The sequence below is a fragment of the Protopterus annectens genome, chromosome 15.part0, assembly GCF_019279795.1.
Source record: "Protopterus annectens isolate FY-2018-M chromosome 15.part0, PAN1.0, whole genome shotgun sequence".
Taxonomy (NCBI): Eukaryota; Metazoa; Chordata; order Ceratodontiformes; family Protopteridae; genus Protopterus; species Protopterus annectens.
In genome coordinates this window covers 718,448,631-718,474,247 of record NC_056749.1, presented here as the reverse complement: position 1 = coordinate 718,474,247, position 25,617 = coordinate 718,448,631, and the positions used below count along the sequence as shown (strand labels likewise).

The window sequence follows — 25,617 nt, the reverse complement described above, 5'->3', positions numbered from 1 at the left end:
AAATCAGGCTATCCACCTACCTACATTCTTCCCCAACCCACAGAACAGGGAGAAAGACTGTTGCATACCTTGGATGTACATAGACAATTACGCTACTACCTGGACAGGACCAAGTCCAATAGAAAAACTGACCAGCTTCTGGTAGCATATGCAACAGGAAAGGAAGGAAAACCAATTTCAAAACAGACAATCTCCAAATGGATAGGAAATTGCATTAGATTTTGTTACTCCTACCATGGAAAGAAAACTCCAGAGAACATCAGGCCTCACTCCACAAGGGCTACAGCCACTACCACAGCTTTCTTACGAGGAGTGGCTACCAAGGACATTATAGAGGCTGCTACTTGGACCTCCGTGCATACATTTGCCAAGCATTACAATTTACCTTTATACTCTAGATCCCGAGCAGGTTTTGCCACTGCTGTTTTGCAAGGAATCCTAACTACACCATAATCTCTACTTTTTTCCTCCTCCCCTAGTTTAGCTATGGTATTCTACCCATTTGTAAGGACTGCAGATGCATCCTTGAAGGACATAGTACAGTTTTGTACCTACCATAAATGTAGATGTCCGATAGGAATGCATCTGCAGTCAGGATTACCCACCCACCTTTCCCCTCTGTGGTATTCCTAGGGTATTTGCCATCCTTCAGCTAGCTTGGGGGGGATCTATTATGGTGTATTTGTTTGTATATATGTACATACATGCTTATTTTATGTGTTTGCTCTCTACTATTTGGAAACATTGGCATTTATCCAAATTTAGCCATCCAAGAGGGCACTTGGCATCTGGGGCAAGAAACACTGAGGAAGATGGCGTCGGCTGATGCCTTTATACCCAAAAAACTGCAGCTATGACGTCGGGTGAAGTGCGACACCAGCCGAAGCCAGACCCAGACTTTGGAATCCGGCCGACCGAAGGGCTGCCTGACGACAGGACTACCCATTTGTAAGGACTGCAGATGCATTCCTATCTGACATCTACATTTATGGTAGGTACAAAACTGTACTTTAAGCCCGATAGGTATTACAGGGTCCCGGACACACACAATTTTCTTTAAGGCCCACTCTGTTGACCCTGAAACTATTTCACAGGGCCCTAAAGGGGTTGCAGCTGTTACTACTAAGAACCAACTCCCCTCTGCAAAGGAGTCCAGGGCATTAGAGAGATGGGGTAAAAAAGTGTATTCTTCTGCCACTCTTGCTATGAGGGCATTAACTTGTCAGTTTCACATGATACAGTATCAAGAGTATTTGTTAGAAGAAATGCATAAGAAATTGTCTTCTGAACCCCTTGACCATAAATCCCTTCAGGATCTGGTACATAACTCCCAGCAGGTTAGCAACCACTTCTTGCAGTGTGGTTATGATGCATTGGAAGCTTCATGTAGGTCAGCAATGACAGGTGTTGTCATACGCAGGCATGCTTGGCTGAAGGAACAATCACTGCCAGATCATGTTAAAGCAAAGCTTTTGGATGCTCCACTGGAAAAGCAAAAGTTATTTGGTTCCACTGCTCAAGACGTCCTAAAGAAATTTGAGGAAAAGGCAAAATCTGTACAAACAGTTAAGGATTTTCTTCAAGTCCAACCGCCTAGATTCAGCAGAAACTGGCCTTCCAAGAATTGGTCCTTTCCGGACACAAAGATTTCAAAGGGGCAGGAACAGGCGTGCCAGAGGTAGAGGGCAAGCTAGGGGGCTCCTAAAGAGGCCGTCAATGGCAACCTCCAATCCAGACAGGCAGTTCAGGACCTGCAACTGCTGCACAAGGACAAACTCAATGACTTTGCTTTGACTCCGCCAACCAGGGCTCAATTAGAAGCACCTTTGGGCGGAAAGCTTTCTTTATTCTCAAGAAATTGGCACAACATTACAAGAGACAAATGGACACTCCAAATAGACAACGGATACAGGTTCCATTTCCACACATTGCCAAAAAGAAAAGGCATGCCAGGTCTGCCACCAAATCAAAGGGCAGAGGCTTTGAAATCTCAAACTTACTACAAATGAAAGCCATAGATAAAGTTCCTATTTCAGAACAAGGCCAAGGATTTTACTCCAGGCTATTCCTTGTTCCAAGAAAAGAGCATCAATGGAGACCAATTCTCGACTTGTCCGTACTGAATACTTATCTCATTGTGCCAAAATTCAAAATGCTGACTCTACAGCAACTCCTTCCCATGCTGGGCAAGGGGTCTTGGCTGGTTACTCTAGACCTCAAGGAGGCATACCTGCATGTCCCTGTCAGACAAAGTTGCAGAAGATACCCCCGATTTCTTGCTGGGTCAGAGCATTATCAATTCTCAGCATTGCCCTTTGGCTTATCTACTGCGCCCAGAGTATTCACGAAATGCCTGGCATCAGTAATAGCACACTGCAGACTCCAGGGGATTCAAATCTACCCATATCTGGACGACTGCCTTATACAAGCGGACAACCAACAAACTTTGATAAAGGACTTAAATTATGCCATCAATCTTCTACAGGCCTTGGGATATACAGTCAACATGCACAAATCAAGACTTGTTCCATCCCAAAGAATAACCTTTCTGGGTGCGGATCTAGATACAACCACCCAAATGGCTTGTCTCACAGAAGTAAAACAGTCAACTACCGGATTACTTCAAGAATCTGACAAGACAAACTCAGCTACTGCAAGGAAAATCCTGCAGGCCCTGGGTTACATGGCATCCTGTATTCTTTTGATTCCACAAGCAAGGCTACATATGAGAAAGCTACAGTGGTACCTAAGGAGTTCATGGACTCAGCACAGTCACACTTTGGAAACTTTAATCCCACTCATTCCATGCCTTCACAAGGAATTTCTGTGGTGGGCTCAGGCCAGCCAGTCCAACAGAGGGTTGCCCTTCACAAAGCCAAAAACCTCCCAAACTATTACAACAGATGCTTCAGACCTAGGTTGGGGATCACACATGGAGGGCAGAGGTATCCAAGGACAGTGGTCACGAAAGTAGCTACGCATGCACATAAATCAAAAAGAAATGCTAGCAGTGATACATGCAATCGAGGCCTTCAAACTCTTTCTACATCAAGGTCATCTACTGACAGACAACACCACAGTTATGTGGTACATAAACAAGCAAGGAGGTACCCATTTTTACCCTCTTTGCAGACTGGCAATAAATCTATGGGATCTTTCCTTGAAACTCAATATACAGCTACAAGCTCAGTTTGTGCCAGGGAAGGACAATACACTGGCGGACAGCTTAAACAGAAATATCATGGATGCACATGAATGGATGCTGCAACCAGACATTTTCCAACAGATAACACAATCTTGGGGGAGCCCAGACATAGATCTATTTGCATCCCCCCCACAATCAACTGAAGAAATTCTGCTCAAGGACATACCCCCCACAAGCGTGGAAAGTGGACACCCTCTCTTTCAGCTGGAGAAATCTGACAGTGTATGCATTTCCCCCTATTCCATTAATGACCAAGGTGTTACTGAAGATCAGGACAGAGCAGCCAAAAGTGATTCTGATAGCTCCGGACTGGCCAAGACAGCACTGCTACCCACTGCTAAGGAGCATGTCACGTACGAAACCATGGCCCCTACCTCTATGGCCACTTCTACTGACACAGCACAGATACAAAACTCTACATTCCAACCTGAAAACATTGCAACTAACAGCGTGGAGAATACCTTGACGACTCCTCAGGATAAGCTATCCCAGAGAGTGAAGAATATTATTATGGAAGCTCGCCGCCCTTCCACAAGGAAGGCATATTCAGCAAAATGGAAAAGATTTCTCATCTGGAACACCACAAAAGGCCTAGATGCGACAATGATGAACATGGCACATATCCTGGAATATTTGGCAGAAATGTTCCCCAATGGGCTGTCTTACTCTTCTATTAAGATTCATGCTTCAGCAATTTCAGCAGAGTACAATACTGATCCACCTGTCTTTTCTCATCTTCTCCTAAGACAGTTTCTAAGAGGAATCAAAAACATCAAACCTCCTAGGAAACCACCTCTACCTGCTTGGGACCTTAACTACGTGTTGGAAAAACTAACACTGCCTCCATTTGAACCAGCAGCATCTGCAGATCTATAGTACCTTTCATGGAAGACTGCTTTCCTTCTGGCAATAACCTTAGCAAGAAGGGTTTCGGAATTGCCGGCCCTGATGGCAGTTCAGCCATTTATTATTTTTCACCAGGACAGAGTTTCATTAAGAACTAATCCTACTTTTATGCCAAAGGTGGTATCCAGGGTTTCATTGAATCAAGCCATTCACTTGTTTACCTTCTTCCCAAATCCACAAAACAAAGAGGAGAAACTGCTGCACACCCTGGACATTCACAGACAGTTGCGCTACTACTTGGACAGAACTAAAGGTTTCAGAAAAATTGACCAGCTGCTGGTAGCATATGCTGCTGGTACTCAAAGAAAAGCAATTTCCAAACAGACAATTTCAAAATGGATAGGAAATTGCGTCCGCTTTTGTTAATCATTTCATGGAAAGACTGTACCAGCTAACATTAGACCTCATTCTACGAGAGCCACAGCCACCTCCACAGCCTTTTTTAAAGGGGTGGCTACAAAAGACATTTTAGAAGCTGCCACATGGAGCTCCGTGCATACATTTGCCACGCATTATAATTTACCTTTATATTCCAGATCCAGAGCAGGCTTTGCTACGGCTGTCCTGCAAGGTATCTTAGCTACACCATCCTTTTCCTAGTACCTCCACCCCCAGATTGGCTATGGTATTCTACCCATATGTGATGACTGCAGATGCATCCTTGAAGGACATAGTACAGTTTTGTACCTACCATAAATGTAGATGTCCGATAGGTATGCATCTGCAGTCAGGTTTACCCTCCCTCCTTCCCCTCTGTGGTATTCCTAGGGTGCTTACCTCTCTATTAGCTAGCTGGAGGGATCTATTATGGTGTATTTGTTTTTGCAAATGTTTGGATTTTTTATTGCATTTTTCCAAATTTAGCCTTCCTAGAGGGCACCTGGCATCTGGGGCAAGAAAAACTAAGGAAGATGGCGTGGGCTGACGCTTTTATACCCCAGGCGCTGTGATGTTGGGGAAAGGGCGACAACAGCCAACGCCGGACCCATACTTTGGAATCCGGCCGACCGAAGGGCTGCCTGAGGCAGGACAACCCATATGTGATGACTGCAGATGCATACCTATCGGACATCTACATTTATGGTGGGTACAAAACTGTACTTTTAGTAGTTGACATTTAAGCTGCTTTTTAAAACAGGGAAAGGAAAGATTGGATTTAATATGAAGAGGGGAGTTTGTTCCAGTTTAGTGAGACTGTGTAAAGTAGTTTGCCAGTATTCCTTTTGGGTTTATAAACAGAGAAGATGCTGATCAGCACTCCTGAGAGGCTGACAGAGTAGAGTAACATGGGAGGCGAGAGCAGGGCAGGCAGAGGGGTTGAGTATGGAAAAGATAGTGTGGAGGTGCGGAAGGGCCTCCTTTTGAACCCTCAACAGGATGTGACCTGAATTTTTTTTCCTGGAAATCTGTTTTTTTAAAGTGGCAATAACTTCTGCCAGAAGAATTTCAAAAATACAAGTCTTATTGTGTAAACCTCCTTACCTGATTTTCCACAGGTGGTTTCATTGAGAACCAATCCTTCCATTCAGCTGAAAGTAGTGCCATAGTCCAATATCAATCAGACCACCTTCATACTTTTTCCCAGTTGTTACCAAAGGCGAATACTACTAACATTTGTTAATGTTCACATAATTGTTTCTATCTACACAGAACTAAAAACTTCAAATCTGACCAACTATGTGTCATTCTGTTCTGCAAGACTTGGTCAACCAGTGAGCAATGTGATGCTAGCCAGATGGCTCCAAATGTATTTAATTTATCTATAAGAAAAATGAAATTGTCTAAGCCTATGAAGGCACATTCTATCGGACCCGTAGCTACTTCAGTAGTTTTTTCAGTCTGGAGCTTCAATGGATGGCATCTGTGCGGCAGAAACTAGGGCTAATCCATATACCTTAATCACTCATTATAAATGAGATCTGGTGTCCAGGGGAAGAGCTTCATTTGATCTAATGGCACTCTGAAATATCCTTCCTCAAGTCCACCCAAGATCTAAGATAGCTGGAGACTCTGTCCCATATGTAGAGGATAAAATGAAAACTTCTTTATCTGATGTCAGTTATGCACTAGCCATAACATTCCATCTGTGTTGTCCATTTTCATTTATCCTCTGCTCCCCTCCCACCTTCTGCTTGTCAAAGTTATTTTGGTGGAACGGATAGTGGGCACACAACACTTGCTGTTATTGCCATATGGTCCCAGATATGCTTTTTATGAAGGTTTTTTTTTTTGGGGGGGGGGGTCATTCTCCATTTTTCAGCAAACTCTTATCTGAGGTAACTGGAAGAGCATTGTGGGTAAGGGTTAAACTTGAGAGTTTTTTAGTCTTTGCGAGCTGTGGTATCGGCTGAATTGGTTCCGAGGATCAGAACCAAACCCATGTGTCTTTCTAGGCAGTGTGTAATGCCCAAGATATGAGGTTACAGCTTCACCCTTGTCTCCAGTTGCCACAAAGGTCTGGCAGTATTGACGTCTGTCTGACTTTCCCAGTGATTTTCTACCTTCAGCATGTACTGTTAATGAATGTACTTGCAGCTGGACTTAACTTTTAACACTGCTTTGTTTAATTCAGTAGAGCGGTCCTGAAATATCTAAATGCAGGTGTTCTATGACTTTGATAGTCTTCCTTTTTCTTGGTGTGCAGCAGATTTTAAATATGTAGTTACTAACTTGTAATGCTGTTTAAATTTTTGTGAAAATGTATTATTGCAGTTTACTTTTTTGTTTATAGATGTGTTCTTCTTGTCATCGTCCAGGAGCAACCATTGGCTGTGATGTAAATACCTGTCACAGAACGTATCACTACTTCTGTGCGTTGCACGACAAAGCACAAATTAAAGAAAAACCATCTCAAGGGCTTTTTATGTAAGTATCTGTAAACATCAGAAATAACTAGGCACTACCTATTGCCATCATTAAGTTCTACATTGTAAATGCCCTACGCATTTAATATAGCAAACACCTCACATAGTTTGTGTCTTTCGGCTTTTCACGGTTAGGGTTCGGCACAGTGGAACTCCGGTCTGCTAATGATTGGTAGTGGATTTTTACGTACCGGGTTACCAGCCCTGACGCACAACCTGCAACGAAAGCACGCCCCATTCACGTATGCCTCCACACACAAGATGCTCTAGCTGAGAATCAAACGGGACAACGTCTTGCTATGAGGCGACAACGCTACCGCAGCACCACCACCGCAGTAAACACCTCACATAGTTATATGGTTAAAATAACCTTAGGATGCTGTAGTCAGGCAGTGCAAGTCTTTTTTTTTTTTTTTTTTTTTTTTTTTTTTTTTTAACCTAGTTAGCTGCTTTGTCATGGTAGAAGTGCAGCTCTCCAGAATGTCTTCAGAATGACTAAGTGTTTTTCACTCACCTGCTGTCTCATTATCCTATCCTCTTGTGTTAGACTGGTGCTTATTAAAGATCCTTTGTTGCACCTTTCTCCTTGTCTTTTTGTTTTACTGTGTTAAATAACTAAATGTTAAGTTGTCAATCTCGCCTTCATTCTTGCTTGATGGGTTCGGAGCCGATCCTCGGCTCCGACTCGGCACTTGCTTTAGCTCGAGAACTCCTTTTACCAGCTCGAGGCAGCCCCATATCCCATGATGCAAGGCAGTAAGTACCCAGATCTCGTTTGCCGCTTCGCTTAGGAGGTCTTCTTTTTACCAGCTCCTGGTAAGTTGTTCACATTTGTGATTTTTCAAGCCCCTTTTTAGTCTATAACTAATTTTTTGATAGTTTAAATTTATTTCTATCCCTTTCTGACAGAAATTCCCTGTCTCTTTTAATTTTTTTAGTCAATTCCCTATCCCATCCCCCCCCTGTTAGGGTGTGTGTGTTGGTGTTTTATAGAATACCTCTTGGTATTTTGTTTAATTTAATTTGACTGGTGTGTCTGTGTGTTGTGTTTTCGGCACCATGTCAAAGGAGAGGGTCTCAGGTTTTAAGAAGTGTGACTCGTGCTGTCAGAAGATGTCTCTGACAGACGGTCACACTTCTTGCCTGTATTGTCTGGGCCCTCTTCACCTGCAGGACTCCTGTGCTATTTGTCACTCCTTCAGCCAGAGAGTCCTGCAGGAGAGACGTAACAAGTTGATTCTTAAGGGCCTTCTTAAGCCGGAGGGCTCTCCGGCTAAGTCGGCTCCACCAAAATCAACAAAACCTGCCAAGGCCCAGGCTTCTGTATCTAAGCCTGCGGCCTCGGCCCGACTGCATTGAGTCGAGATCGGCTCCGCTGGAGCCGATTCTGGCTTGACAAAGCTTTCGGCACCGATGGCTATCGGTGCCGAATCTGTATTGTCCACTGATGTCGGCCCGATCGGTTCCGACACCCATGTGGCACAGGCATCGTGTCGGCTCCGATCGGCTCCGACACGTTACTTTGGCTGTATCGGCTCCGCTGGAGCCGATACATCGGCGCTCTGTCGGCTCTGAGAAGTCGGCGCCGACAGGATCGATAGTATCGGCTCCGCTGGCTCATTCCCGGAAGAGGTCGGGGGCTCCTTCCTTGGGGCCGGTACTTTCGCCCGCTTCACCTCTTCTATCGGAACGGAGCCATCGGAGCCGATCTTCAAGGTCATCCAGGTTGTCAGATCATGACCTAGAGAGAGTGGTCAGTAGATTACTCAAGTCACAGGTACTGGCCCAAATGTTACACAGTCCGTCTCAGCAGATGACTGTTGGTCCACACCCCGTTACAGTTCCTCCTTCAACTCTACCTCAGAGCTTGGAGTTGGAGTCTTCGGGCATGGTTACTGCTACGGCTGGAGGACGGATACCCCCTTCTGTTCCTTCAGCCTCTACTCTTATCTCCTCTTCCTTAGAGGGATTCGTGGTCGGGCTTCCATGGTCTCCTCCGAGGGGTGAGTGGCATCGGACCCTTGTCCGAGCCCGCTCTTCCCTTGGAGCCTCGGCCTTGGTGAGCTCGGCTCCGACATCTGCCTCGGAGACTTCCTTCGGTGGTCCCTGGAGTTCCTAGCTCTTGGAGCGGGTTCTCTCGGACCTGCCTGGGAGGGGAGCATTCGAGGTGATGAAGAGTGTACTGGCCACTGGTATCAGTCAGCAGTCTGTTCCGTAGCTCCTCCCTCTATAGTACCTGTTGACATCTCTGCCACTTCTCTTGCTACAGGACCCAGAGATCCTCCGCCTCAGGTTTCCCCATTGGGAATTTCCCTCTTCCGAGGATTCTCCTGATGTTTCGGGAGATCCTCCTAGGAAGAGGACTTGTAAGAGGAAGCATGTAGACTCCCCGAGTCTGTCACTGATACTGACTTTGATGAGTCAGAGGGATCCCTAGATCCCCTCTGAGGATGTCTCCTTCTCAGACATCCTAGAACTTCTGAAACAGAGGGAAACTGGCCCACCAACAATCCCTCTGAGGATGAGTCAGTATACCTAGAGGCGTTTGGATCTCGGCCCTCCACCTCCTGGGTGTCTCCGCCTTCGACCCCTTATGCAGGTTATTGCACGAAGGCGTGGACAGCTCCTGACTCTGTAGAGCCAGTCCCTAGGAGGCCTTCTAAATTTATCACTGCCCCTAGTGACAAACAATTCCTTACCAAGGGTGTCCCCGCTGATGCCATGGTGGTGGCTGCGCCACCAAAAGGAACTTGCAGATCCTTCCGTGCCCGCCCATCCCCTAATAAGGACTCTAGGACCATGGATAGGTACGCAAGCGGATGTTTTCCTCAGCGACCTTTGCTATGCGCTCGCTGAATTATCTTTGTCACTTCACCAGACTCCAGAGAGATATCCTGAAGGAGCTGGGAGAAGTAGTTCAGGATCCTACAGCTGCAGGGGCTCAAGAAAAGATTGCTTCGCAGCTAGGAACCCTCTATTCCATTGCTAACTCCTCCATGCTAATATCTTATGCTGCGAATCGAGCGTGTAGAGCCCCAGGCACATCTGTGGCTCTTAGACGCCAAGCCTGGATGCGGCTATGTGATTTTTGGATCCCTTTAAGGCGTCCTTCACAAATTCTCCCTTTGATGGGTCAGCTTTGTTTGGCCCTCAGGTGAAGGAAACCTTGACCAGGTGTGAGCAGGACGGCAAGACTCTTTCTGCTGTTGGAGTCCGTTTTTCCACCCCTTCTAGGCTTTATCCCAAAGGACAGAAGGGTGGGAAGATGTGGTTCCGTAAATCCCAAGGAGTCACGCCGGATTCACGTGGTCAGTTTACCCCTAGAGGCAGAGGGGGTAACAACAACAGACGCCGCTCTAGAGGCAGAGGGGGTCCGAAGAACCAGGGAAACAGGGAGCCTCTCTCTGATAAGCCCTTTCAGCATCCCTGAGGTGTTGCCCGGCTGTCCCTCCTGGGAGGCAGTCGGGGGAAGATTATCACTGTACCCAGAAGCCTGGCTTTCCCTCACTCAAGACAGATGGGTACAGTCGATCATATCCAAGGGTTACATAATTCCTTTCGAGGAAAGTCCCTTCCCTCAAGTTCCCTTCCAGATGTACCACCCGGTCTAAGGGAGATTGCAGAGTTAGAAATCGCAAAACTACTGCAAAAAAGAGCCATTCAGCCAGTTACAATAGACCATTCAGAGCCGGAATCTACTCAAGGTTCTTTTGGTCCCCAAAAGACGGGAGACTGGAGACCAATATTGGATCTCAGCAGACTCAACAAGTCTGTCAGGAAGACAAGATTCGAATGGTCACTCTTCAGTCAATTCTGCCCTTCTTACAGAAGGACAACTGGATGTGCTCAATAGATCTTCAGGATGCGTACTATCACATCAAAATTCACAGACGCTCCAGGAGATTTCTCCGCCGGCTGGGGTCCAGTCACTTCCAGTTCAGAGCCCTGCCCTTTGGTCTCACTACAGCCCCCAGAGTGTTCACCAAATGCATGGCAGTGGGCACGGCTCACCTGAGACGGCAAGGATTCCAGGTGTTTCCGTATCTCGACGACTGGCTCCTGTCAGCCACCACCAGGCACCAGCTTATACAAGCCAGGGATTACACAATAGAGCTTTGTTCTCATTTGGGCATCTCAATCAACTTCAAAAGTCATCCTTATCGCCCTGCCAGTCTATTACCTTCATAGGCGCAAACTTAAACACTGTTCGGATGTCAGCTACCCTTACAGAACAAAGAGTTTCAGACATTCAGACTCATGTCAGGATCATTCTGGCCAGCAAGAAAGTACAGGCCAGAATGGTTCTAAAGGTATTAGGTCTCATGGCTGCGGCCATTACTCTTCTTCCCCTGGCTCGATTCTACATGCGCCTCCTTCAGTGGATGCTGTTCACACAGTGGTCATACCAGCAACTCCCAATGCGTCACCAGATTCTGGTGAGACAGACATGCAAACAGCATCTTGCTTGGTGGATCACATCGTCTCAGGTTCACCAAGGCAGGTGCTTAGTACCCCCGTCCCCGATAGCCACTGTCACCACGGATGCCTCCCTGATCGGGTGGGGGGGGTCATTATCAGGGCAGGATGGTTCATGGGACGTGGCAACCGTTCGAGTACCATCTGCACATAAATGTCCTGGAGATGAGAGCAGTGCTTTTAACGTTGCAAGCCCTCAACGACTTTCTTCCCGTAGGGACAATTGCAGTCCACACAGACAACATGTCTGTAGTGTGGTATATCAACAAACAGGGCGGAACCAAGTCCTACCCCTTGTGTCGAGAAGCGCTCAGACTTTGGCAATGGGCGATCTCCTCTCATCGGTTTCTGGTAGCAACGCATATCCCTGGGAAAACCAACATCATAGCGGACAGATTGAGCAGAGCTATCCTCATGCCTCACGAGTGGTCTCTCAAGCAATCTATAGCGGAAGAGATTTTTCTGGAATGGGGTCGTCCATGTTGCGATCTTTTTGCTACTCCCCAAAACGGCAAATGTCCAGACTTCTTCAGCCTCTTCCCTCTATTAGGCCATCCCCCCAGAGACGCTCTGACCCAGGATTGGCCCCAGGGACTTCTTTATGCCTTCCCTCCATTTCCTCTGATCCCTCAGGTGATCCAGAAAGCTACCGTTTTGAGAGCCAAATTGATTCTCATTGCCCCTTACTGGCCTCGACAAGTTTAGTTCCCGTTCCTCCATCATCACCTTTTGGTGCAGCCGTGGCATCTGGACCCAGTGCCAGATCTACTGATTCACCAATCCGGTCAGCTGCACCGGTCAATCCCTTCTCTCAACCTCACAGCATGGTTGCTCCACTTCCTTCCTTAGCCAGGCTTCCTTTGATCTCTAACCCAGTTAGAGACATCATAGTAGCTTCACTAAAATCCTCTACCAGGAGGATTTACACAAGCAAATGGAAACGTTTCTCTTATTGGGCTAAGGCCCAAAATATTGATCCTTTTACTGCCCCTGTTCAGGCAGTTTTGGACTTCCTAGCAGAGATTTTTCATGCAGGCTCCTCTTCTTCCACAGTCAGAGTTCAATTGGCTGCTATTTCTAATTTTCATGTCGGGATAGCAGATCATAATATTATGTCCCATAGGCTCTGCAGGGCCTTCTTGAAAGGAATTTTCCTACTAAAGCCTCCAATCAGGAATCCTCCTCCTCAGTGGGATCTAAATTTAGTGCTGACATCCTTGATTCTTCCCCCCTTCGAGCCAGCTGTTTCTTGTTCCCTGAAATATCTTTCTTGGAAAACTTTATTCCTAGTGGCTATTACATCTGCCAGGAGGGTGTCTGAACTTCATGCTCTTTCGGTTCGACCCCCCTATTTGATTTTTCACAAAGACAGAGTATCTTTGAGAACTAATCCATCCTTTTTACCTAAAGTCGCTTCAAAGAACAATCTGAATCAATCCATTGATCTCCCTGTATTTTTTCCTAACTATTCAGATAGAGCTGAACAAAAGCTACATTATCTTGACGTCCACCGTCAACTTAGATATTTGAATAGAACAAAAAAAATTAGAAAATCTGATCAACTTTTTGTTTCCTATGCGGATAATAATAAAAAAGGCCTTCCTATTTCTAAAGTGACTTTATCCAGATGGCTTTCTTCGGTCATCACTGAAATTTATACACTCAGGGGAAAACAGCTGTGCTCAAAACCTAAAGCACATTCAACTAGGAGTTTAGCTACTTATACAGCCTTTCAAGCTAGACTTCCTTTGGACACTATTTGTGCGGCGGCCACTTGGGCCACTCCTCACACTTTTGTTTCCCATTACAAATTGGATTTGGCCTCCAGGGACAGAGCCAGTTTTGGCTCTACAGTCCTCAAGAGTTTGTTCCATTGAGCCACCCAGGATAGAGGTGCTAGGGACGCGGTCCCATCAAGCAAGAATGAAGGCGAGATTGACAACTTAACATTAAGAAGTTATGTACCTACCATAACGCTCCATGTTAGTTGTCTTCTCGCCTTCTTTCTTAACCTCCTCCTTCCCCCTGGCCTGGACAGACCTTGTATAAGAAACTATTATACTAAGGACCATTCAGACCTGGTCCTTTTTCCATCTGTAAGTTTCTTCTTCCTTTGGGAAGTATTTTTTGCTTGGTGTTATTGCCCTTTGTCAACAAACGAGATCTGGGTACTTACTGCCTTGCATCATGGGATATGGGGCTGCCTCGAGCTGGTAAAAGGAGTTCTCGAGCTAAAGCAAGTGCCGAGTCGGAGCCGAGGATCGGCTCCGAACCCATCAAGCAAGAAAGAAGGCGAGAGAAGACAACTAACATGGAACGTTATGGTAGGTACATAACTTCTTATTCCCTTCTGCTTCTGTCTCCAACCATAATTTATTTGGCCATGTCCCTAACATAAGACTGCAACTTCACAGTGTATGGCTGAAGTAAAACATGTGACACTAATCACAGTTTCTATAAGGCCTCCTGTTAATGTAGAAACCTGATGTCCTTCAAGGATGCATCTGCAGTCATAACAAATGGGTTGTCCTGCCTCAGGCAGCCCTTCGGTCGGCCGGATTCCGAAGTCTGGGTCTGGCCTCGGCTGATGTCGCACTTCACCCGACGTCATAGCTGCTGGGGTATAAAGGCATCAGCCGACGCCATTTTCCTCAGTCTTTCTTGCGCGGTGCCCGAAGCAGAAGCTGTTCGCAAGTGCCAGTCGGTCAGATTCAGAGATTTCAACGTACCGAAGACGTCTAAAAAGCTAAGTACCACGTTGGGGACTCTTTCTTGCCTCAGCCGATGTCAGACAAAGTAAATAATTGTTTAACTTGTGGGAAACAAATACCTCATAAGGATTTCCACTCTTACTGCCTTCCTGGCTTAGGCCCAGACCACGACGTATCAGCTTGTTTAGCCTGTGCTTCCTTCAACCGACGGACTCTTAGACGTCGGTCAGAATTTGCAGAAGAGTTTTTTGGCTCCACTTTTGCATATAAAATGCCGTCTGAGACTCCGACTACACATTTAGCTAAAAAACGCAAAGAAAAGGACCGACACCCGCGGCCCGTGGTTTCGGCTGAAACCACGGTTAGGCCTACCGCGAGTGTCTCTGTTTCGGCTGAAACCGAGACCTCTGTTCTCCCATTGGCCGAAAGCATGCCTCCGATAACCGAGGCCACACAGGCCATGGCTGAGTCGGCTACAGAAATTGCTGCTGAAGTAGCAGGCACACAAGAGTTGTCCGACACTATTCCTTTGGACATCTCTACTCCTGCACGTGGGGCAGCTAGACCCCCTGCTTCTATGTCTATCAAGGCCTTTTCCAGGGCTAAAGCAGCCAAACTTTCCAAGGCCTTACCTTCAAAAGCTCCATCTCACAGGCCTACCTCAAGTTCCCAGATTCTCAGCCTTGCTGAGGACCTTATTTCTCTGATCAGGGGAACCCATCCTCACCCAGACAGGGCCTCACAACCCCCTCCTGAAAAGAGGCCTAGGACTGAACCCCCTGAACCTCTGTCCTCTGACTACTCCTCGGATGGTTCAGATTTATCGACCATCAGGAAGGCCCGTACTCACCTTATGAGGATTCTGATGCAGAAGACTCAATTCCTTCTGCCTCACCTCCCGAAGAATTTTCTTTTGGGGAAACCCTACACTCAATGAGGGAACACTTCCAATGGCAGGGTCAGGATTTTTCTGATTCTAGGAAAAGGCTAAGGACTTTTTTACACTTACCACAGCATTGGCCTTTAGCCATTCCACCTGTACTATCAGTTATTGATGATGCATACAATGATGCCAGTACTGCCCCTGATTCTCTTCCCCCGGCCCCTGCAAAGCCTGACAGACACTACAGGGTCCCGGATTCTCACTACCACTTGTATAAGGCTCATGCTGCAGACCCAGAAACCATTTCTCAGGGCCCTAAAGGTGTTGCAGCTGCCTCTGCCAAAAACCCTCTACCATCTGAAAGAGAATCTAGAGCTTTAGAGAGATGGGGGTAAAAAGGTTTATACATCTGCTACTCTTTCTGCCAGGGCTTTAAACTGTCAATTTCACATGATACAGTAACAGGAATTTTTGTTAGATCAGTTGAATAAAAAGCTGGCTCCTCCTGAACCTTTAGACCGTAAGTCCCTTCAGGATTTGGTACACAATTCTCAGCAGGTCAGTAATCATTTCTTAAAATGTGGCTATGATGCACTGGAGGCTTCATTTAGATCAGCTATGACTGGAGCAGTGATTCGAAGGCATGCCTGGTTAAAAGAACAATCCTTACCAGACCATGTTAAGTCTAAACTCCTGGATGCCCCTATGGAGAAGCAAAGTTTGTTTGGCTCCCCCTGCACAGGAGGTTCTAAAGAAAGTGGAAGAAAAAGCAAAATCTGTCCAAACAGTCAAGGATTTTTTGCAGGTCCAACCTCCGAGGTTTAGCAGAAATTGGCCTTCAAAGAATTGGTCCTTTCCAGACAGCTCCAGAGCACAGAGAGGCAGAAATAGACGCCCAAGAGGCAGAGGTCAATCTAGGGGTGCCTACAGGGGTCGTCAGTGGCAACCTGCCAACCAAAGTGCCGCCACAGCTGCGACTGCAACCACTTCTACAGGACAGACACAATGACTTGGCTCTGATTCCGCCTACCAGGGAACAACTGGAAACACCCTTGGGCAGAAAGCTAGCCTTATTCTCGAGAAATTGGCATTGTATTACAGGAGACAAATGGACTTTACAAACAATAGACAAGGGCTACAGGTTTCACTTCCACACTCTACCAAAAAAGAGAGGAATGCCAAACCTTCCACCAAGCCAGAAATCAGAGGCTCTAAAACAAATCATCAGTTTACTAAAGATGAGAGCAATAGAAAAGGTACCATCTATGGAACAAGGCCAAGGATTTTACTCCAGTCTATTCCTTGTACCAAGAAAAGAAAATCAATGGAGGCCTATTCTCGATTTGTCCGCACTGAACACATACCTCATTGTTCCAAAATTTAAAATGCTGACCCTACAGCAACTTCTTCCCATGTTGGGCAAGGAGTCTTGGCTGGTGACTCTAGATCTCAAGGAGGCATACCTGCACGTCCCTATACGACCAGATTGCAGAAGACACCTCAGATTTCTTGCAGGATCAGAGCATTATCAATTCTCAGCATTGCCCTTTGGCTTATCTACTGCGCCCAGAGTATTCACGAAATGCCTGGCATCAGTAATTGCTCATTGCAGGCTTCAGGGAATTCAAATCTACCTATACCTGGACGACTGCCTAATACAAGCGGACAACAAGACAAAATTAATAAAGGATTTGGCCTATGTCATACAACTGCTGCAAGCCTTGGGATACACAGTCAACATACAAAAGTCAAGACTAGTGCCATCTCAAAGGATAACATTTTTGGGTGCAGAACTGGACACCAACTCAGATGGCTTTTCTCACAGAGGAAAAACAAAAGCAACTACCAGTCTATTTCATGGCATTAACAAGACAAACACAGCTTACTGCAAGGAAAGTCCTGCAGGCCCTGGGTTACATGGCATCCTGCATAATATTGATCCCACATGCCAGGCTGCATATGAGAAAGTTACAATGGTACCTAAGGAATGTATGGTCTCAGCACAGACACAGTCTAGAAGCCCAGATACCAATCATTCCATGTCTGAAAAAAGAATTCCTGTGGTGGGCTCAGGCCTGTCAGATAAACAGGATTGCCTTTCCACAAACCACATCCAAGGCAGACCATCACCATGGACGCCTCAGACCTAGGCTGGGGGGCACACATGGAAGACAAGTGTATCCAAGGCCTATGGTCACAAGACCAGCTGAATCTACGCATAAACCTAAAGGAGATGCTGGCAGTGAAACATGCAATCGAGGCATTCAGACCATTCATCCAGCAAGGACACCTGCTGATAAGGGCGGACAATACCACAGTCATGAGGTACATCAACAAACAGGGAGGCACACATTCATACCCTCTATGCCGGACGGCAATGGACCTGTGGAACTTGGCCCTGAATCTCAACATCCAACTGCAGGCCAAATTTGTACCAGGAAAAGAGAATTCACTAGCAGACAGCTTAAGCAGGACTACCACGGATGCTCACGAATGGATGCTGCATCCAGATATTTTCAAAACCTTAACAAAGAAATGGGGAATGCCAGAGAGAGACCTGTTTGCCTCCCCACACAACCACCAACTGAAGAAATTCTGCTCAAGAGTATACCACCCACTTGCCTGGAAGGGTGGACTCCCTTTCTTTCATCTGGCAGGACATGACAGTATATGCCTTTCCACCTCTTCCTTTGATGTACAAAGTTCTACTGAAGATCAGAGAGGAACAGCCAAAGGTAATTCTGATAGCTCCAGACTGGCCAAGGCAACATTGGTACCCGCTACTGAGAAGCATGTCTCGGACGCATTCATGGCATCTACCTCTATGTCCTTTACTTCTAACGCAGAACAACTACAAGACCCTGCATCCAAACTTAAAAACACTGCAGCTAACTGCTTGGAGAATTGCATAAAACAAAACCAACCTGATTTATCTCAGAGGGTTAAGGACATTATCCTGGAGGCTCGCAGACCCTCCACAAGGAAAACATATTCAGCCAAATGGAAAAGATTCCTCATTTGGAGTGCAGAAAAGGGAGAAAATGTCACACCAGCAAACCTGGCACACATCCTGGAATACTTAGCAGAATTGTTGCACAATGGCCTGTCCTATTCTTCCATTAAGATACATGCATCAGCAATTTCAGCAGAGTGCAACATGGATCCTCCTGTCTTCTCTCATCCTCTCCTCAGACAATTTTTGAGAGGGATCAAAAATGTAAAGCCTCCAAGGAAACCACCTTTGCCTGCATGGGATCTCAATTTTGTGCTAGAAAAATTAACACTTCCCCCTTTTGAACCAGCAGCAACAGCAGACTTACAGTTCTTATCTTGGAAAACTGCCTTCCTGCTAGCAATCACTTAAGCAAGAAGGGTATCTGAGTTACAGGCATTAATGGCAATGCAGCCTTTCCTTATCTTCCATATGGGTAGAGTGTCTCTGAGAACCAATCCTACTTTTATGCCAAAGGTGGTATCCAGGGTATCCTTGAACCAAGCCATACATTTACCTACATTCTTCCCCAACCCACAGAACAGGGGGGAAAAACTACTACACACCTTGGATGTACACAGACAACTGCGCTACTATCTGGACAGAACCAAGGCCAGCAGAAAAACTGACCAGCTTCTGGTAGCATATGCAACAGGAGTGAAAGGAAAAGCAATTTCAAAACAGACAATCTCAAAATGGATAGGAAATTGCATTCGATTCTGCTACTCATTTCATGGAAAGACAACTCCTGAAAATATCAGGCCTCACTCCACAAGAGCTACAGCTACCACTACAGCTTTCCTACGAGGAGTAGCTACCAAAGACATTTTAGAAGCTGCTACTTGGAGCTCCGTGCCTACATTTGCCAAGCATTATAATCTTCCTTTATACTCCAGATCCCGAGCAGGTTTTGCAACTGCTGTTTTACAAGGGATCTTAACTACACCACCGTTATCTTAGTGCCTCCTCCCCCAGTTTGGCTATGGTATTCTACCCATTTGTTATGACTGCAGATGCATCCTTGAAGGACATAGCACAGTTTTGTACCTACCATAAATGTAGATTTCCGATAGGTATGCATCTGCAGTCAGGATTACCCACCCTCCTTCCCCTCTGTGGTATTCCTAGGGTACTTACCCTCTTTTAGCTAGCTGGGGGAATCTATTATGGTGTATTTGTTTGTATGTATATATGTATATATATTTTTTGCTTTCTACTGTTTGGAATTATCTGCATTTATCCAAATTTAGCCTTCCTAGAGGGCACCTGGCATCTGGGGCAAGAAACACTGAGGAAAATGGCATCGGCTGATGCCTTTATACCCCAGCAGCTATGACGTCGGGTGAAGTGCGACATCAGCCGAGGCCAGACCCAGACTTTGGAATCCGGCCGACCGAAGGGCTGCCTGAGGCAGGACAACCCATTTGTTATGACTGCAGATGCATACCTATCAGACATCTACATTTATGGTAGGTACAAAACTGTACTTTCTCTTGGGAAGAAACCAGATCATGCTCTTTGATCAGTTTGTGCAATCCAACATATGGGTCCTTGAGACGCTTGTTGGGTCTGACCTGGCAGCATTAGTGCTTCAGCCTCAACCCCCATAATAAATTTCTTTCCTTATAATGCACCAGTACCCCTAGGAAACTCTGATCTTGTTTGCATCGTGTGCAACCAGACACATTCTCCATGCAGCTGAGAGCACTTCCTTGTTACTTACTCTTTGGAAAATTTTGGCTATTTTTTTGGTATTCATTTATAGGTGGGTACTAGGCCGTCGGCCCAGGGACCTAAGTAAGCCTAGCCAACAAGGTTCCCTAGCTTACATCACCCAAGAAAGTTAATTTCCTGTCCCCCTTTCGAGCAGAGCCACAGAAGTGATCCCCGGGGTGTTTTTCCTATTTCCCATCCACTCATCAAGATTTTTCTTGGAGAGTGCTAATAAGGAACTTTGCTTGACATAAATGGGTAGCTTGTTCCAGAGTATAGGAAGTCTCAGGACATGTTGGAAGGATAGATCCTTGTCCCAATTTATTGTGGTGACAAGATTTAGGTCCCTAGAGCATGTAGCTCGAGGGGGATTGGGATTTCTTGAGGTGTAGCATGTCCAACAACTCTGGGTTTAACATAGCTTTATATGTTAGGCAGAGATCTCCTAGGAGTAGGCGATATGCTACAGAGTAAAGCTGGAGTTTTTTTGAGACCGTCGGTGTAGGGCATCTGAGTCTAATCCTCTTTGAGAGGTACTTCTGTGGCCTTTCCAGCTGCTGCAGATGTCTTGTGAGGAACATTCCAAAAGGGGCGTTGTGCTCTATAATGGGTCTAATGAGTGCCAAGTAGAGGGGAACAATGACCTTTTTTTTTTCCCCTGGATGAGAACCCTTTTGTGTTGAGCTATGCCACATTGAAGGATTTCCTGACTACTTTGGTGATGTGATTATCAAAGGAGAGACTACTGTCCACCTGGGTCCCAAGGTCTCTTATCACACATTCGGCATTAAGTAGACTACCGTTTATGTGGTAGTTCATGGGTACAGAGTTTTTACCAAAGGGGATGACTATGCACTTTTTGGCATTGAGTTTGAGGCCATGCATCTGAGGCCCTTCTGTAGGATGTCCACCTTATTTGGGAACTCTACTATTGCTCCTAGTTTGCAGTCATCTGCAAACTTTGTTATCCAGAGGCCTTCTGTGTTAGTCTGTACTTCAGAGAAGTAGATACCAAACAGGAGAGGTCCCAGGACTGAACTCTGTGGTACTCCACTTGTCACTGGTTTGAAGTCAGATTTGGAGTCTGCAACTTTTACAATGTGTGTTCGATCAGTGAGCCAGTTGGCAACCCGTCTTGTGACGTAGGGAATTATACCTAGTTTAGTTATAATTCCAGAATGGGGAATGGTGTTGAAAGCCTTGGTGAGGTCAAGATGGGCTGTGTGAACCAACTTATCCTCATCTATGGCTTTGTTGACTGCCTCAAAGAAGTCTATCCGGTTCAGAAGGCATGATCTGCCTTTCACAAACCCGAACTGAGTGGGGTCCAGGGTTTGGAGGTCACAAATGTCCGAGTTCCATGTTACAATGTTCTTCTTGCACTGTTGCAGTCATCACACTTGGGTTATCTGCCTGAAGGTCGCCCTCAGTCAGCCCGAATACCAGAGTCTTGGGATTTCTGTGTCAGGTGCTGTCACTTCTTCCATGACGTCAGGTCATCAGGGGTATAAAACATGCAGCGACGCCATCACATCAGCTTTTCTTGCAGACTGGAGCCCGAAGCAGCAGTTCGCAAGTGCTGGTCAGCCGCCTCCTGACATTTTTGTTCGTAGAGTTTCAGACATGAAGTCTTCTAAAAGACAAGTACCCCATTAGGGATCCTTTTTTTTTTTTGCTCTAACCGATGTCAGAAAAAAATTAATAATGGTCTTTCCTGTGTAAAGCAAATACCTGTTTAGGCTCATATCATGACGTTCCCTGCTGTCAGTTTTGTGTCCTGTTCAGCACCCGAACTATTCATCGTTGGGCTATTTTTGTTGCTAAATTCTTTAGATCTCTTTCTTCGTATTCCAAAAAGTCTTCGATAAGCCATCTGATTACCGGTCTTCCAAAGAAGCGTAAGGATAAAGACTGCATAGATCCAAAACTGCCAATGACATTTCCGCTAAGCTAGTCTCCAGTCCGCTGGTACTAAGCGAGGCGCTTTTGCAGCCCCTGATACCCGCTTCTGCAGATTTGTAGCCCTCTACTGAGACCCATTCGGAGTCCGGTATCCCGCGAGATGCTTCTTTGACTATGGAACCTGTGGATGTCTCTACCTTGGATGGGTCTGGAGCCGCTGTGCAGGCACTGGCTTCTGTGGGGGTATTCAGGCCTTCTGATGTTCATATTAAACAGATTTTGTTTCAAACGTAAAATACCGAATTTCTCAGGCCCACCGTTCGCACTACGCTTAGGAAACAGATGACCAAAGTGCATTCTCAGGCCGCCATGCCACTGAAACAACTGCTTAGAATGGCTGAAGACCTTATTACTTTTGGAGGGGCAAGGCTGGCTTCCTTAATTAAAGACCAAGAACTGATTTTCCTTCCGATTCTTCAGATCATGAGTCCGATTACTCTGATCCTTATGATTACCAGGACATACCTTTATCTACCTATGAGGATTCTGATGCAGAGGATTCCATTCCCTCTGCTTCCACACCAGAGGCTTTTCTTTTGGTGAAACCCTGCATACTCGGAGCATTTCCGTTGGGAGTGCCAGGACTTCCCACAGTCCAAAAAGAGACTCTGGGAATTTTTAAACTTGCTTCAGCATAGGGCATGTAGCTATTCCCTCCTGTTCTGGAAATTCTTAACCCTGATACTTTGCCATCAGCTCCCAGGAAACTTGACAGGGATTACAGAGTACCTGACTCTCTCAAATTCTTATTTAAGAATCCTACTGTAGATCCAGAGACCATTTCCCAGGGACCTAAAGGCATTAAGGCTACTACAGCCAAAACTCCTACCCCTATGGACAGGAATTTTAGGGCTTAAGACAGATTGGGTAAGAAGGTATATACCTCTGCTACTCTTGCCATCAGGGCTTTAAATTGCCAGCTTCATATGTTTAAGTATCAGTAACATATCATGGAACTAATTAAACAAAAAATTGTTGATTCCTGATTGTGCAGAACAAAGATTTACAAGAGTTAATGCATTCTGCTAACCAAGTTGAAAAACATACTTTACAATGTGGTTTTGATGCCTTAGAAGCATCTTGCAGGGCTGCTGTCACTGGGTTTGTTCTTAGAAGACATGCTTGGCTTAAGGAACAAACCTTGGCAGACCATGTCAAAGCAAAATGACTAGATTCTCCATTAAATCATGAACGCCTGTTTGGCACTAAAGCAGACGTCCTCAAAAAGATGGAGGAGAAAGCTAAATCTATGCAAACTGTTAAAGATTTCCTATAGGTACAGCCACAGCCACCTAGATTCAGTAGGCATTGGCCTTCTCAAAACTGGTCTTTTCCAGTCCCTCCCAGACCTTCTCAGTCCAAACCAAGGAGCAGCAGACCACCAAGACTACAGTCTCTGGGTATACATAGATCTAAACAATGGGGTGCTCTCACCTCAAAAACAGAGTAGTAAGCCACCATCCAATGGAAAAAGTTCACAATGACTTGTCCTTCATCCTTCCAAGCCTTGCCCAAGTACTTGCATCCCTTAGGTGGAAAACTAGCCCTGCACGCAAAAAAAATGGGAGTACATTACCCAGGACTGATGGGTCTTGAACATTGTATCCCAAAGATAGATTCTTCTTCCACTCCCTGCCAACCCAGAGTGCAAGGCCAGACCTCCCCCAAACAAGTGGGCAGAGGCCCAAAACTACTTTCTCTTATCAGTATCAAGGCTATTCAGCCTCTCCCAGCAGAGCAAAGGGGACAAGGTTTTTTACTCTAGACTGTTTCTGGTACCCCAGAAAAGTAAACTCTTGGCGCCCTATTTTGGATCTGTCTGTTCTCAACACCTTCCTGGTGGTTCCAAGATTCAAAATCTTTATTCTGTAACAGCTGCTTCTATGCTAGCCAAGGACTCCTGGCTATCCACCCAAGACTTAAAAGTAGCTTATCTGCACATCCCCATAAGGGAGTCTTGCAGGAAATATCTACGTTTCAGAGCAGGCTCTATATCAGTTCTGTGCACTTCCCTTTGGCTTATCTACTGTGCCCAGGGTATTCACAACATGCCTAGCTCCAGCCATTGCATATTGCAGGCAGAGAAAAATTGAAATTTACCCATACTTGGACGATTGCTAGATTCATGTGGACAGTCAGGAATTGATACTTCAGCACCTGACATTTGTAAAGAGACTTCTAACTTCACTGGGGTTTGCCATCAACCAAAAGAAATCCCATCTGGTACCTAACCAAAAGATTGTATTCCTGGGAGCAAGCTTGAACCCAACCTCCCAGACTGCGTACTTCACTCCAGAAAAACAGATTTGACAAATTAATTCAATCTACTGGCCACCCAAACCCAGCTATCTGCAAGAAAAATATTGCAAGCAGTGTAGGGTTCATGGCCTCTTGCATTCTACTAATTCCATATGCAAGACTGAATATGAGGAAACTTAAATGGTACTTAAAAAGTCTCTGGTGTCAACATTCTCAGGATCTGGAAACAATGATTCCTATCATTCCTTGCCCAAGGACAGAGTTCCTTTGGTGGGCGCCTGCTACCACAAGGGACTCTCTTTCAATCAACCCCATGCCTCACAAACCCTAACAGATGCATCAGACTGTAATGGGGGCTCACATGGCAGGAAAATGCATTCAAGGCAAATGGAGCCCAAAACAAGTCCACCTGGATATGAATCAAAAAGAAATGTTAGCTGCTCAGAATGCACTGACAGCTTTCAAATAATGTATTATTCCAAGGCAACTATTGATAAAGGCAGACTACAACACAGTTATGTGGTACATAAACAAGCTTGGGGGAACCTATTCCTACCCACTCCTGCAGGTTAGCCATGGCTCTGTGGAACACAGCCTTGAACAATCAAGTGCATCTGCAAGCTCAGTTCCTGCCAGGCAAACTAAATACACTGGCAGATGACTTGAGCAGAAATCTAATGGACCCACACGAGTAGAAACTGGAACCCAAATCATTCAAGCTTCTGATCCACAGGTGGGGGGCACCAGGGGTAGACCTCTTTGCTTCCCGCAGAACTATCAGTTGAGCAAATATTGCACCAGAACTCCCCACATCCAAGCATGGAAAGTGGATGCCCTGTCCATTACATGGGAAAAAATCTGTCTGTGCCTTTCACCCTCTGCCCCTCTCGAAGGTTCTACTAAAGATCAAACAGGACAAGCAAAGGACAGTCCTGATTGCACCAGACTGGACATGCCAGCACTGGTACCCACTTTTGCGCAGTCTGAGTAGTGCCACCATGGCACCTGCCTCAGACCCCTTCCCCTGCTGTCCCAGCAGGAGGGCCACATTTTGCGTCCTCAGCTGCAAACCCTGAACCTAGGAGCCTGGCTCATCCCCTGAACACATCACCAACAACCCTCAGTAAACTGGTGCTGGATGTCATCCTTGAGGCAAGGAGGCCTAGTACTAGGAAATCCTATTCAGAAAACTGGAAAAGATAATGTTCTTGGAGCCATTCTCAGGGAATGGACACAACTTACTCCAAATACTAAATTACCTAACAGAACTGCTCCACAAAGGCCTGTGCTTCAGTTAAGATTCATGCCTTTGCCATTTCAGCTCATTACAATACTGAGCCACCCTTCCTCTCACTATTTGGTCAAACAGTTCCTGAGAGGAGCCAAACATTTAAGACCCCCCCCCCCTTGAGAGCTCCCACTCCAGTCTGGGACCTTAACTTTGTACTGGAGAAGCTCACGCTTCCCCCTGTGAACCTGCAGCTACAGCAGAGTTAAAATTCCTGTCTTGGAAAACAGCCTTACTTATAACCACTTCAGCAAGAATTGTCTGAATTGCAGGCCCTTATGGCCGTGGAACCCTTCCTTATCTTCCATGCGGGCAGGGTTTCCCTCAGGCTTAACCCATCATTTATGCCTAAGGTGGT

General features: G+C 46.0%; 1 protein-coding gene across 1 annotated transcript in view; it reads left to right on the top strand.

Moving 5' to 3' along the window:
- LOC122789875 (PHD finger protein 6-like) overlaps positions 1-25,617 on the top strand; it is a 655,585-nt gene that overhangs the window by 263,063 nt on the left and 366,905 nt on the right. The window contains exon 2 of the mRNA XM_044057309.1: positions 6,843-6,976. Coding sequence (XP_043913244.1) covers positions 6,843-6,976 — 134 coding nt within the window. The remainder of the gene's footprint in view (positions 1-6,842; positions 6,977-25,617) is intronic.